This window comes from Phyllostomus hastatus, unplaced genomic scaffold, assembly GCF_019186645.2.
Source record: "Phyllostomus hastatus isolate PE091 unplaced genomic scaffold, TTU_PhHast_1.1 phas_contig_81, whole genome shotgun sequence".
Classification (NCBI taxonomy): Eukaryota; Metazoa; Chordata; class Mammalia; order Chiroptera; family Phyllostomidae; genus Phyllostomus; species Phyllostomus hastatus.
This window is the reverse complement of record NW_025333962.1, coordinates 1246559-1262208: the sequence shown is the minus strand read 5'-3', so window position 1 is coordinate 1262208 and position 15650 is coordinate 1246559. Positions and strand designations below refer to the sequence as shown.

General features: G+C 42.2%; 2 protein-coding genes across 2 annotated transcripts in view; both read left to right on the top strand.

Moving 5' to 3' along the window:
• The window catches only part of ADAMTS2 (ADAM metallopeptidase with thrombospondin type 1 motif 2), a 253189-nt gene that overhangs the window by 186062 nt on the left and 51477 nt on the right, over positions 1-15650 (top strand). The window lies entirely within an intron of this gene.
• On the top strand, positions 10476-10769 carry LOC123826539 (protein S100-A10-like). Its single transcript, XM_045850513.1, is given in 1 exon segment — positions 10476-10769. A coding segment is annotated over 1 exon segment (294 nt).

The window sequence follows — 15650 nt, the reverse complement described above, 5'->3', positions numbered from 1 at the left end:
GTGGGACATTTGGTAGTAAAACACCAGAGACCTAGTAATACCAGTACTAACCACACAGCCCTCCTCCCCACAGGAGCTCGACAAAGGGAACAGGGCACTGAAGCATTTGCCATAACCCCAGTGGGGGGCTCAGTGCACCCAGAGCTGAAGAATGAGACTAGCTCAGCATGGCCTCCTACCCCAGGCCACCCCCTCCAACCTCACTGGGCAGAGGGATGGTGGGAGGAGCTGGAGGCAGGCCCTGCACAGGCATACTCGCATGGGGAGTGGGGCTGGCCTTCATCCCCAGGCACCTGGCCAATGGGAGGAGGTGGGTCAGTGGGAGGAGGTGGGTCGGAGAGTGCCAGCAGGCCCAGCTGATGGGCCCTCCTCCCACAGGGTGGAGGGGCCTGGTGAGGAAGATGGGTGGATACGGAGGAAGAGCCCCTTCCTCACAGACACCACTGACCCAGCCATCACCCTCTGCTCTTTTAGGTGGTAGGGCCCTTTGTTAATTTAGCCTAGCAAATAAAATCGCCATTTTTGTGTGAAAACAAACAGAGTTATGCTGATTGAGGGGGCAGAGCTGAGCCTCAGATCAGCCTGCCATGGTTCCCAAGAGCACAGGCTGAAAATCCCTAAACCAGGGATTCCCAGTGTGTGGAGTGGGGATGCAGGGGTAAAGGAGCATACCTCCTGGATGCCCCTCGGAATCCTGCACCTGTGTGCATTTGTAAGTGTTAACACAACTTATTACGGTAGTGTGATTGTGTATTTTGAAGTTAGTCATTTCTTACCTCCCCCTTTGCTGCAAGAAAAGCCACAGGGGCAAGGAGAGGGGGGACCAGGTTGGTGGAATAGCAGATCATCTCAGGCTATGCTGAGCTCATCAGTCCCTCTCTGTCCCTCTTTGTCCCCCACTTCCTTTGGGCCCCTCAGCAGGGCTCCCCATGCTCAGGCTTCTGTCACAGCTTGGCATCCTCATTGTCCATACCCCCCAGGTAGCCACCCCAAACATTGTCCCTCTCAGCCTGTGCTGCCATATACACCCCTGCGCATGCACAGAGTGTGTGTTCACTGTTTCCAGGAGGCAGAACACTCTATACCTGTTCTCTGTATGTAGAGGGGATTCGAGGGAAGCAGCAGAGTGTGCAGATGGGCCTTTTCTTCCCACAGCTCTCTCACTGTCTGCTCGGGGCCACCCACTGTGGGCATTCAGCACAATGGGCCTAGGTGAGATGAGACCCAGGCCCAGTGGGTGTGCAGCTCTCTTGTGGAGTGGAATTTTGGGGGACCAGGGGTGGATGAGACGGGAGAGGTGAACATATTGTCCTTGGACAGAGAAGTGGGCAATGGACCTGTGGATCAGGCTGAGGAGGCTGCATAGCCTTCAACCCCCTATACATCCCTTCATTTACTCATTCATTTGCTCGTTCACCCCATGTATGCGGCCCCTTCACCTCCACGGGACCTGATGTCTATGGGGTCAGCCATGCACGTGACATGGTGGTGAGCACGCAGATGGGGAGTGGCCTGTCAGGGAGCTCAGGAGGCTCCCGGTCAGTGACCCCAGCTGTAGCCAGAGGGCAGGGAGTAGTGGCACTGCCACAAATGCTGCTGTCACAGTAGCAGCACTGCCAGCAGGGGCTGCATTGGGGTGCACATGCTGGGTGGGAGCATGGCTGGTGACAGGAGCACGGTGTTTGAGGATCAGTGTGTTAATAGAAAATGTCAGGTGGAGTAAAGCCAAGAGAAGACAATGGCCATTGAAAAGGCAGTATGCTCCTCACAGGTCTCGAAAGGATCCCCACCCCCACCCCATCCCCACCATGCCACAGGGCAGGAGGGCACACCCAAAAGCAACAGTGTGGGTCAGGAGGCAGAGGGACAGGGGACTGGGGTTTACACAGGAAGAAACAGCAGAGGCAAAGTCTGGGTAAGCAGGCTTATGATTTGCTAGTATGAATAATTTCCATGGGCACTAGGGCATAGGGGCTGTCCCCAGTCCTCTGACCCTTGTCTCAGGGTGACCAGGGCTAGTGGCTCAGAGTGTGAGAGCCTGTGAAGCAGGTGGTTGGAGTGGGATCTCTGGCCAGGCGGTTTGCACATGCAAGGGATGCTTTCGGGTTGGCTGTTTACCATCTGTAGGATGCAGATGTAACGTCATTGGAAGCCAAAAGAGACATGGTTAACACTTGCGGCTCCCAGGAGGTGGGGTGATGGTGGGGAGAGGGAAGAAGTGGACCATGTGCTTCCCTCGCCTGGTCTGTGTCCTGCCCTGTGTAGAGTGTTGCAGACCTGCCTCAGAGCTGCTGTCCAAGGGGCTTGCCCTGTGGCCACACCACCTGTGGTCATGAACTCCAGAGGTGGGGCCAGGACAGCACAGAGGGTCCTCCCAAGTGGCTATGTCCCCCAGGCCAGGCTGGTGGGCTCACCTTGCCTTCCATGCCTGAGCCAGATGCCAGGCAGCAGGTGGAGGCTGGCCCAGCCAGTGCTCCTGTCTGGGTGTCTTGGCAGGAAAGGGTACTTCCTCTATGTGTCCTCATGTCCACCTGCAGCACTCTGGGGAAAGAGCAGCCACCCTATGTTTCCATGAATTTCCAAGAAGGACTGTTTCAGAGATGCCTGCCTGAGGTGCAAAGGCCCCACAGCCATACCCATGCTCTTGTTTCCTGCACAGAGGAGAACTGGCAGGCAGGCACAATGACAGGGACACCTGGAGTTTGAGCCCTGGTGTGTGTTTTCCTCACCATGTCACCTGGAGCCATTCTTTCCTCCTCAGGCAAGTCACCTAAGTGCCTGACTTGCTTACCCTCCTGTCAGGCTCCAGGCACATGGTATCCGCTGGGGATGTGCTGGTGGACAGAGGACCAAAAGCCAGGCCTCACAGTCAGAATGCTTCACTTCCTGAAACAGACAGCCTGCCCCTCAGGCTTTCAGAGACTCTGGCCTTCTCTTGGCCTCCCAGGCGCACCAGTGCTACCTGGGGTGCCAGCCCTCGAAGCAGCCAGGTTAGGTCGTCCCAGGGTTCACTCCAGACACAGACGTGCTTTCAAATGTTTCAATAGCTCTACTGCATGAAATATTTGTAAGCATCGAAACATGTCATGTAGCATTTTAATAACATTAAACCTGCTTCTTTCATAATAACACTTAGGTATCAAAGCCCTATTGGAGTGTCCATGTGGCGCAACTACAGTACTATTAAGCAGGGGTTCCCCCACCTCCCTCCGACATCTTGGCCACCCTTGTTTCCCATGGTCCACAGTAATGTAGAGACCCCACCCCAACCCTAGCCCCAGCCTTCAGAGGTGCCAGGATGCTCCCTCGCTTGCTCCCCCTCCACTCAGTCTGCTCTAACACAAACACCACATGGAACACAGTTCTGGAGGCTGGAAGCCGACATTCGGTGCAAGCAGGGTTAGGGTCAGGTGAGGGCTGCAGACTCTCTGCCTCCTCACATTTGGAGGGTGAAATCATCCTCTCATGTCTCATTATAGAAGCATCAGTGCCATTCTGTAGGGCTCCACCCCCAGGGCCTGACCAACCCCCACAATGCAGGCAGGAAGTAGAGCTCAGGGTGCCTGCTCCCCTCACAAAGGGAAAGAGACAGGACCTGCAGTGCTCTCGGTGCCTGGCACGGTGGTGGAGGGGCAGCGAGCTATGTGGGGCCTTGGCCCTGGCCTGGGGGCTCCTCAACATTCTGCAGCAGGGGAGCCCACAGAAGAGGGGCAGAGCTGAGGGGGGCAGAGCTGCATTTACCAGAGCTTGTGATGTGTGAGCTTCAAGCCTGCACTTGTCTGGGCCCCTTCCAAGGTCCTGGGAGGGGCCTCATGGTATGTTCACATGCTTGTGTGTTTTTTCATACATTTTATGAAGGTATTTTACACATAGTCAGTTAAGATTACTCCCATTTTCACTCTGAATCCCCTCTGGCACACACATGTGTGTGCCATTGGCATGGGAGAAGCTGTGGGCACCTAATGGCTTTGGCTGAGAGAAATTGGATTTGGGACATATTTTTTGGCTTATTTACATGGTTCTCAGTATCTCTTGTGTGTCATTAAATCACTGTGTCTGCTCTGACCGGTGTGGCTCAGTGGGTTGGACGTCATCCCACAAAGTGAAAGGTTACCATTTCTATTCCCCATCAGGGCACAAGCCCAGGTTGTGGGTTTGGTCCCTGTTGGGGCATGTACAAGGGGCAGCCAATTGATGTTTCTCTCTGTTTCCCTTCCCTTCTTTCTGAAGACAAATAAATGAAATATTTTTAAAAAATTACTGCATCTGTCCAGGCATAAGAACAACTTCCAGAAAAACTCCTCCGACCAGCATGCCAGCTGCCCTATGGCCATCAGAGAATGCATGCTGCGTGCAGCCCATTCTCTTGAAGTCTGTGCGGGAAGCCCCCTTCTACACCCAAGGCCATGACTGCTTTTTATTGGCAACAGTTTGTTTTCTTTTTTGCAGTTTGTTTTGTAGATGGGACACTTTAAACACAGAACCCACTTGGATATTTCTTTAGAAAAGCTAAGTGTGACAAGATACTGTGTTTGTATGAAAGCTGTCAAACCGTCGATCATATTTATTCCAAAAAAAAAACTGAGGGAAACCTGAATGCATGTGAGATACAAAAAGTGTATTCAAAATGTTGATGAAACTTTCATACGCCAGTTCAACTGACATTTTGAAATTCATTTGGGGATGCTTCAGTAAAATAAAGAAGAAACTGGACTTCTGATTTGGATATATGTATACAGGTACCTTCTTTTATCATTTTTTAATTTATGAATTAGAGAAAATTTAGATATAAGCTAATAGAAAATAAACAAAAGAAAGATGAGTAAAGAAGTCAATAGAAATAGCTCTGACTTAACAAATTTATTTATAACTAAAAAAGGTTTCAGATCAGACCAAAAGCAGTCATTCATTGGGACAGAGAGATAAATACCAGAGAGAAGTAACAGACAGGCTCCTGAAATGCCTGACAACCCAGTTATTGAAGAGGAGTGAATCTGATGGCAAAGCATTTAAAGTGCTTTCTGGTTTGACTGAAATACCAACAACATCAAGGACAATACAAAGCTCAGAACACTGCCCTACAGTGAAAATGGCAATAGCAACAGTTACAGAGTGGTGCTTATTCAAAGAACATTTTTATAGTCAGGCTCTGACCAAGAATATGTGAAACACCCTAAAATCCACATGAGTAAACAAAATGGATAGTGGTTTCTCAAAATTTGATCATCCTAAATGTTCACATGACATTGCCAATGACTTTTCCAAAATAGCTATTTAAAAAAATTCCCTCAACGTGCTAAAACAAGGGCTGGTAAGCTGCACACAGCTCATGGACCAAGGGCTGGTAAGATGCCCACCTCCTGTTTTCCCCCCGAACAGCTTTATTAAGATGTGGTTCACATTTAAATTCACCCTCTTAAAGTGCAATTCAATGATTTTCAGTATAATCACACAACTGTATGACCATCACAACGATCAAATTTAGAACACTTCTGTCACTCCAAAAAGAAGCCATGTACTCATTAGGAGCAGACACTCCAATTCATCCCACCTCATCACCCCAATCCTAGGCAATCACAAACCAACTCGAAGTCTCCTCAGATTTACCTGTTCTGGGCAGTTCGTATAAATGGAATCATATAACATGTGTCCTTGTGTGCTCGCTTAATTTGATTAGCATAGCATGTTTTCAAGGTTCATCCATGTTGTAACATGTATCAGTACTTCATTCTTTTTTATTGTTCAATAATAATCCATTCATTGTATGGATATTCTGTTTGATTTATCCATTTATTAGCTGGTGGACATTTGAGTCGGACAAGTTTCTACTTTTCAGATATGAGAAATGCTGCTATGAACATTTGTGTACAGGTTACTGCATATATTTGTCATTTTTCTTAGATATATACCTAGGAGTGGAATCGGTGGATTTTATGGAAACTATGTTTAACGTATGTTTAACATTTTTTCTGTTTCTTTTTTTATAATGCTTTATCGTTTATGCTCTTACAGTTGTCCCAGTGTTTTCCCCTTTGAGCCCCTCTGCCCAGCCCACCCCCACTTCTGTAGTCCATCTCCACTCCATTGTCCATGTCCAGGGGTCCTTCATATGTGTTCCTTGACTGATTCCTTCCCCATCTTTCAAGCAGTTTCCACTTCCCTCCTCCCCTTTTACCACTGTTAGTTAGTTCCATGTTTCCATGCCTCTGGTTCTCTTTTGCTCCTAAGTTTATTTTGTTCATTAGATCCCTCTTATAGGTGAGATCATATGGTATTTGCCCTTCCCTGATTGTCTTATTTTACTTAGTATAATAGTCTCCAGTTCCACCCATGCTGTCAAAAAAGGTAGGAGTTCCTTTTTTCTTTCTGTTGTAGTATTCCATTATATAAATGTACCAGTTTTTTGTACCACTCATCTACTGATGGACACGTAGGCTATTCCAGATCTTGGCTATTGTAAATAGCACTGCTATGAATATAGGGGTGCATAAATTCTTTTGAATTGGTGTTTCAGGATTATTAGGGTATATTCCCAACAGTGGAATCACTGGGTCAAAAGATAGTTCCATTTTTAAATTTTTGAGGAAATCCCATACTGATTTCCACAGTGACTGCACCAATCTGCATTCCTACCAACAGTTCACTAGTGTTTCTCTTTCTCCACATCCTCACCACCACTTGTTGTTTGTTGACTTATTAATGATAGCCATTTTGGCAGGTATGAAGTGATACCTCATTGTGATTTTAAATTTGCATCTCTCTGATGGCTAGTGATGGTGAACATTTTTTTCATATATCTATGGGCCATCTATATGTCCTCCTTGGAGAAATGTCTGTTCAGGTCCTTTGCCCGTTTTTTAATTGGATTGTTTGTCTTCCAGGTGTTAAGTCCTATGAGTTCTTTATATATTTTGGAGATTAAATATTTGTCCAATGTATCATTGGCAAATATGTTCTCCTATGTAATTAGTGCCCTTTTCATTTTGATGATGTTTTCTTCAGCTGTGCAGAAGCTTTTAAATTTTATGTAGTACTATTTGTTTATTTCTTCCTTTATTTCCCTTGCCCTAGGACATATATCGGCAAAAATATTGTTACCTGAGAATCTGAAATTTTACTGCCTATGTTTTCTGCTAGGCTTTTTATGGTATCATGACTTATATTTAAGTCTTTTATCCATTTTAAGTTTATTCTGGTGTATGGTACAAGCTGTTGGTCTAGTTTCATTCTTTTGCATGTACCAGTCCAGTTCTCCCAATACTGTTATTGAAGAGATTATTTTCATCCACTGTATGCTCGTGTCCCTTTTGTCAAATAGTAATTGACCATAGAGACATGTGTTTATTTCTCTGCTCTCAATTCTGTTCCATTGATCCATGTGCCTGTTCTTATGCCAGTACCAGGCTGTTTTGATTACAGTGGCCTTGTAGTATAGTTTGATATCGAGTATTGTGTTCCCTTTGACTTTGTTCCTCTTTCTCAAGATTCTTCAGGCTATTTGGGGTCTTTTTTTATTCCATATAATTTTTGGAATATTTGTTCTAGATCTGTGAAATATGCCATTAGTATTTTTATGAGAATTGCTTTGAACCTATAGATTACTTTGGGTAGCAAGGATATTTTAATGATGTTAATTCTTCCAATCCATGATCATGGTACATGCTTCCATTTATTTGTATCTTCCTCAGTTTCTTCACTGTTCTATAGTTTTCTGAGTACAGGTCTTTTACCTCCTTGGTTATATTTAATCCTAAGTACTTTATTTTTTTGTTGTTATAGTAAATGGGATTTTTTCTTAGTTTTTCTTCTGATAGTTTATTGTTGGTGTACAAAAGTGCCATCAATTTCTGAATAGTAACTTGTACCCTGCCACTTTGCTGAATTCACTTATTAGGTTGAATAATTTCTGGTAGAGCCTATAGGATTCTCTATGTACACTATTGTGTTGTCTGCAAATAATGGCAGATTTACTTCCTCCTTTCCAATTTAGATCCCCTTTATTTCTTTTTCTTGTTTGATCACTGCAGCTAGGACTTCCAGTACTATGTTGAGTAAGAGTGGTGAAAGCAGATACACTTGTCTTGTTACTGATCTTAAGGGAAACACTTCTAGTTTTTTTCCCATTGAGTGTGATGCTGGCAGTAGGTTTTTCATATGTGGCCTTTATTATGTTGAGGTATGCTCCCTTTGTTCCCATTTTGCTGAGTGTTTTTATCATAAGTGGGTGCTGGAGTTGATCAAATGCTTTTTCTGTATCTAATTATATTATCATGTGATTTTTGTCTTTCATTTTGTTTATGTGATGTACTACATTTATAGATTTGTGAATATTGTGCTATCCATGAATTCCTGGAATAAATCCCACTTGATCATGGTATATGATCTTTTTAACATATTGCTGAATCTAGTTTGCTAAATATTTTGTAGAGGATTTTAGCATCTATGTTCATCAGAGGTATTGGCCTATAATTTTCTTTCAGTGTTGTATCTTTACCTGGTTTTAGAATTAGGATAATACTGGCCTTGTAAAAAGAGTTTATGACTCTTCTCTCTTCTTGAATTTTCTGTGATAGTTTCAGAAGGCTAGGAGTTAGCTCTTCTTTGACTGTTTGGTAAAATTGACCTGTGAAGCCTTCTGGTTCAGGGTTTTTGGGTGTCGGTAGTATTTTTTTTATTACTGCTTCAGTTTCACTGGTTGTTATTGGCCTATTTAAGTTTTCTGTTTCCTGTTTCCAATCTTCAGTTTTTGAATATTATATGTTTCTAGAAATTTATCCATTTCATCCAGGTTGTCTAGTTTGTTGGCATATCGTTGTTCATATTTTCTTACAACCCTTTGTATTTCTTTGGTGTTGATTGTTATTTCTCCTCTTTCTTTTCTGATTTTATTTATTTGGGTCCTCTCTCCTTTTCTCTTGATGAGTCTTGTTAAAGGTTTATCAATCTTGTTTATCTTTTCAAAGAATCAGCTTTTATATTCATTGATCTTTCTAATTGTTTTTTAGTCTCTATGTCATTTAATTCTGCTCTGATCTTAATTATTTCCTTCCTTCTACTCACTCTGGGCTTTGTTTGTTGTTGTTTTCCTAGTTCTTTTTGGTGTAGGATTAGGGTGTTCATTTCAGATTTTTTCTATCCTCTTTAGGTAGGTCTATAATGCTATGAACTTCCCTCTCAGGACTGCCTTCACTGTGTACCATAGGTTTGGGGTTGTTGTGTGTTCATATTCATTTGTTTCCAGATACTTTTTGATTTCTTCCTTGATCTCATTGTTAACCCATTCATTATTTAATAACATGTTATTCAGCCTCCATGTATTTGAATGTTTTTGAGTTTTATCTTGAGGTTAGTTTCTAGCTTCAAGCCATTATGATCCAAGAAGATATTTTGATTATGATTTTAATTTTCTTGAATTTGTTAGGGCTTGTTTTGTGTCCTACCATGTGGTCTTTCTTAGAAATGGTCCATAGGCATTTCAGAAGAATGTGTATTTTTCCTCTTTAGGGTGAAATGTTTTGTAAATATAAATTAAGGCCATTTGATCTAGAGTATTGTTTAATGCTACAAAATCCTTGATTTTTTGTTTGGAAGATATACCTATTGTTGGCAGTGGGGTGTTAAACCCCCCTATAATAACGGTATTGCTGTCAATCTCTTTCTTAAAGTCCTAAGATTTTCTTTAAATATGTAGGTGCTCCTGTGTTGGGTGCACATATGTTTACAAGGGTTGTATCCTGTTGTTTGACTACTCCCTTAAGTATTATGTAGTGACCTTCTTTGTCTCTTGTTATTGCCTTTGTTTTTATGTCTATTTTGTCTGATATAAGTATTACTACCACAGCCTTTTTTTTTTTCACATCCATTTGTATGGAGTATTTTTTCCATCCCTTCACTTTCAGTCTGTATAAATCTTTTGTTTTAAGATAGGATGGGTCTCTTATAGACAACATATATGAGGGTTGTGTTTTCTTATCCTTTCAGATACCCTATGTGTTTTGATTGGAGCATTTAATCCATCTACATTTAAGGTTATTATTAATAGGTACTTATTCATTGCCATTTTTCCCTTTGTACCTGTGTTTCTCTCTCTCTATTTCTTCTTCTTAAAGCAGTCCTGTTAATATCTCTTACCATGGTGGTTTGATGTACATGTACTCTTTTACCCTTGTTTTTTTGTGGGTTTTTTTGGGTGGGGGACCATCTGGGAACCTCTTTATTTTACCTTCCATTGTAAATCAGAGCCTTGCTGGATAGACTCATCTTGGTTGCCAGTCTGTACTTTTTATTCCTTAGAATATTTCATGCCAGTCCCTCTGGCTTGTAGTGTTTCTGTTGAGAAATCAGCAAATATCCTTAGCAGGCTCCCTTGTATGTTACTAGCTGTTTCTCCCTTGCTGCCTTTAAGATTCTCTTTCTGGACACTGGCCTCACATCCCAGCCAGCCTAGTGATCCTGTCACACTAGACCTCACCAAAATGCCATCTCAAATGGAACACGCCATGGAAACCATGATGTTCACATTTCACAAATTCGCTGGGGATGAAGGCTACTTAACAAAGGATGACCTGAGAGTACTCATGGAAAAGGAGTTCCCTGGGTTTTTGGAAAATCGAAAAGACCCTCTTGCCATAGACAAAATAATGAAAGACTTGGACCAGTGCTGACATGGCTGAGTGGGCTTCCAGAGTGTCTTTTTGCTAATTGCTGGGCTCACCATGGCATGCAATGACTATTTTGTAGTACACACGAAGCAGAAGGGAAAGAAGTAGGCAGATGAGTAGCTACTTCCTCCCTGATAAAGAGTTCTCCCAATGGGTTGCTTAATGAATCTCTGCCCCACAGCTTCCCCCTGTATGAGGATTTCATAAGCAGATTGGGGCCCTTAGAAAATGTACAAATGAAATCTGACCCCCATTTGACAAGAGAAAGAAAAGCCAATTAAAGCCAAATAAACTTTTAATTTTGTATATTGCTTGCATCCCCTTGCCTTTAATAAACAAATTTCTTTTTTAGTTCATAAAAAAGTCTCTCTCTTTCTTTCTAAATTTTTGCCATGTTAATTGTGATGTGTTTTGGCACAGCCCTCTTTGGGTTCACCTTGCTTGGGACCCTCTGCTGTTCCTGAATTTGCGTGACTTTTTCCTTTACCACATTAGGGAAGTTTTCTGTCATTTTTTCAAACAGGTTTTCTATCCTTTGTTCCCTTTCTTCTTCTTCTGGTACCCCTGTGATGTGAATATTGTTACATTTCATGTTGTCCCAAAGCTCCTTTAAACCATCTTCATTCTTTTTTAGTCTTTTTTTGTTTTGTTGCTCTGACTTGGTGTTTTGTTGCTGTGACTTGGTGTTTTGTTCTACCTTGTCTTCCAACTCATGATTCAATCCTATGCTTTATCTAGCTTGCTTTTAATTCTTTCTAGTGTATTCTCCATTTCAGGTATTGTATTCTTCATTTCTACCTGGTTCTTATTCGTAGTTTCTATGTCTTTTTTTCATGCTGCTATAGTTTCCACTAAGTTCCTTGTAGCTCCCATAAAATTCCTTGACCTCTTTTTCTGTGGATTCCTCCTTTCCTTTCTATTGTGGGTTGTTTCTTTGCCTCCCAATTTTAAGTGACACTTTTTGTTTATTTCTATGTATTAGATTGATCTGCTTTGACTCCCTGTCTTCATGGAGTGGACTTCTGTGGTAGGAGTCCTGTGGGGCTTAGTGACACAGTCTCCTTACTCTCCTGAAATGGATGCTCTGGGGATGCCATTTATGCAGTTTATGTGGGCTCTCCTGTTGTAATTGGGTTTTGATTGTTGTTGGCTCATTTGTTGGTGGATTCTCCCCTCCAGCTGGCTGACTGAGAGTCTCAACCCCCACCACGTCTTGTATGCTAATGTACAGGTGCTGACAGAACAAAAGAAAACAATACAGAAGACAAAAACCCACACCAGCAAAAATACACTCCAACAAAAACAGCAATATCATTGACAAATAAGCAAAATTAATAAAGGTGGAAGGAAAATAAGAATATTATAAAAAATAAAAAATATGGCGCTGGTTGGCATAGCTCAGTGGATTGAGTGTGGGCTGCTAACCAAAGCATCGTAGGTTTGATTCCCAGTCAGGGCACATGCCTGGGTTGCAGGCCATGGCCCCCAGCAACGGCACATTGATGTTTCTCTCTCTCTTTCTCCCTCCCTTCCCTCTCTAAAAATAAATAAATAAAATCTTTAAAAAAATAAAAAATATTAGTGACTAAAGGAAAGAAAAATGGTTTTGAGAGGATAGAGGGAAGAGAAATAATAAGAGTAAGGAATAGAAATAGAAATAAGGTGAAGAAAGGGAAAAATAAAATTTAAAACAAAAATAAGAAATGGAAGAAGACAGAAATGGAGTAAGAAAAGGGGAGAGTGAAATATGAGAAATGAAAAAAGAATGAAAAAAATAGGAACAAAATTAAAGAAAAAGAAAAACTGTTAAAAAGCTATAGGAAAGAAGAAATAACACAAATAATGAAAAAGATCAAGGTGGAATTCATCTCAGCAGAGTTTAGTGTTTGTCTGGTTGCTTTTCCTTCTGGATATGCCTCTGGTGTTCTGAAGCTGGTGTAACCCAGTGTCAGATTCTTTCCCCATCCAGCTCTCGGCAGCCTGTTTGAAGCTATGAGTGATCCACAGTCTGTGGCTATGTCCTTCAGTTTTGGCTGTGTCCAGTGTGGTCCTCAATGCTCTGTACTGCTGGCTCCTTATCAGTACAAGGCCCAGGGGTGGGTCAACAAATGACCAAAAGCACCACAGGCATCAACACCACCTGCTTCCACCTGTAGCCCTGCTGTTACTCTTAATCTAGCTGTTGGCTTTTCTGTTTCTGAGAGGGCTTCTGGTGGAATCAGGAGGATGGGACCCCTGGATCTCCTGTGGGAGGTGCCATTCAGATTTCAGGGAAGATGGTGGGTGTGTTCACATGTCTGTGTCTGTCCCATATTATTCCCTGAACTTGGCAGTAAAGCCCCTGGTAGGGTAGCACGTGGGGCCTCCAGAGCCCAGAGTTTGGGTCCGATGGACTTCCTAGGGTCTCCTGTGAGAGGTAAGTGTCAGTCTGGTTCCTGAGAAAGTATATGGAATGACCATGCCCTAAAGCCAGTCTATAAAACCCCTGAGTCAGCCTGTGTTGCTGTCTTCTCAGCAGGAGATAAGATTCAGGTTGGGGAAAGTAAGAAAGATGGAGCAAGCAGGATTTCAACAGGTGTGGCAAGCAGGGTTCCAGATGATGGGGTAGGAAACTTTCAGAGGACTCTGGGGCAAGTGGTTTTCCCACAGGGTGGGGTCATTGTTTTTCTTCTGGGAGGGGCTTGCTTTTCTCACGAAAAATGGCTGCTGCAGTATGGTGTTATATGCCAGCCCTGGGAGCCCAGCAGCCGCTCCCCCATGCCTTGCCCCTAAGCCTCCCACTCCTGATTCTCCTTGTACAACTCCAGACCGTCCTGCCCTCCCTCTGCCCAAGCCAAAGGAGAATAGCTGGGAACACAAAACTTGTGTTTTGGGCCCTTGGAACAAACAAGGAAAAAAAATGGGGCTGTCCCCAGCAGGCTCTGTCTTTCTCCAGCAGGCAAAGGAAACCTCTGGATGCTGGCCTTTCAACTCTGGATGCTGTATGGACAGGTGATCCCAACACTGGCACTCTGTGCTTGGGAGCCCAGTCTGTCCAGGCCTCACTCCCCTCAGTGGGAAGCTCCCTCAGCCCAGCAACCAATACCTGTAAAAGTGGTGCTGGCCCCTTTTGTGTCCCGGCCCTTTCTGCTGGTCATGAGGTGGTTTCTGCCTGTGCTTGGTTACATATCTCCTCCTCGGGTAGTCCTCAGCTGATTTCAGGTGGATGTTCCCCTCTTTATTTTTATTTTCAGATTGGTTCTGGGAGGCAGTGAAAAATAAACTCTTCTACTCTACCACCATCTTGCTGCTTCATGTATGTTTAACATTTTGAGAAGCTGCCAACTTTTTCCCAAAGCATCTGTGCTGTTTTATATTTCAGCTAGCAATATGTAAGGATTCCAACTTCTTTACATCCTCCCCAAACTTGATATTCTCTGTGTTTGTATTATAATTATTCCAATATGCAAAGTGTTATCTTCTTGTAGTTTTGATTTGCATTTCCCTAGTGACCTGTGATCAGAATCTTTTCATGTACTTAATGGAAATTTGTATATATCTTTTTTTAGATAAATGTATATTCATATTCCTTTCTTTTTAATTGAGTATCTTTTATTATTGAGTTATAAGAGTTCTTTGTATATAAGAAACAATTATACAGGTCCCTTATCAGGCTTACCTGATATGTGGTATGCACATATTTTTCCCATTCTGTGAGTTGTCTTTTCAGTTTCATGATGGTATCATTTAATGCACAAAAGCTTTTCATTTTGATAAAGTTTAATTTCAATATGTTTCTTTTGTTACTCGTGATTTTGAGTGGTATCTAAAAACCATTGCCAGAAAGTTTCCCTATGTTTTCTTCCAGGAGTGTTATGGTTTTGAATCTTATGTAACTCTTTAATCCATTTCTACTTTATTCTTGTATATATTGTAAGAAGGTGGTCTGGTTTCTTTTTTGCCTGTATCTGTCCAATTTTTCCAACACAATTTATGGAATAGACTGTCTTTATCCCATTGTATATTCTTGCCTCCTTTGTTATGTATTAATTGACCATATAGGCATGGGTTCATTTCTGGGCTCTCAATTCTATTCCATCGACCTATGTGTCTGTTTTTGTGCCACACTATGATGTTTTGATCACTGTAGGCTTATAGTATAGTTTGCTAGTAGATAGTATGATTCCTCCAACTTTGCTCTTCTTCCTCCAGATTGCTGTGGCCATTTGGGGTCTTTTGTGGTTTCATATAAATTTTTAGAATACTTGTGATAGTTCTGTGAAGTATGCCATTGGTATCTTGAGAGGGATTGCATTGAACCAATAGATTATTTTGGGTAATATAGACATTTTAATGATGTTAATTCTTCCTATAGGTGAGTATGGTATATGCTTCCATTTTGTGTATTCAATTTCTTTCTTCAGTATCATAATTTTTGGAGTACAGGTCTTCTACTTCCTTGGTTAAATTTATTCCTAGATATTTTATTTTTATGCAATTGTAAATGGGATTGTTTCTTTAACAATTTCTGATAGCTCATTATTTGTGTATAAAATTCAACTGATTTCTAAATATTAATTTTGTATCCTACTACTTTACTGAATTCATCAGTTCTAATTATTTTGGGTTTTGGGGGGTTTTGTTTTTTTGGTTGAATCTTTGGGGTTTTCTCTATCTAGTATATGTCATCTGCAAATAATGACACCTTTACTTCTTCCTTTTCAACCTGGATGACTTTAATTTTCTTTTCTTGTGTGATTTTTGTGGCTAGGACTTCTAATCCTATGGTGAATGAAAGTGGTAAAAATGGACAACCTTGTCTTGTTCCTGATATTAAGAAAATGCTTTCGGCTTTTCTCCATTGAATATGATGTTAGCTGTGGGTTTGTCTCATAAGCCCTTTTATTATGTTGAGGTATGATCCCTCTGTTCTCACTATGTTGAGAGTTTTTCTGATTAATGGGTGTTAGATTTTATCATATGCTTCTTCTCTATCAATATGACCATATG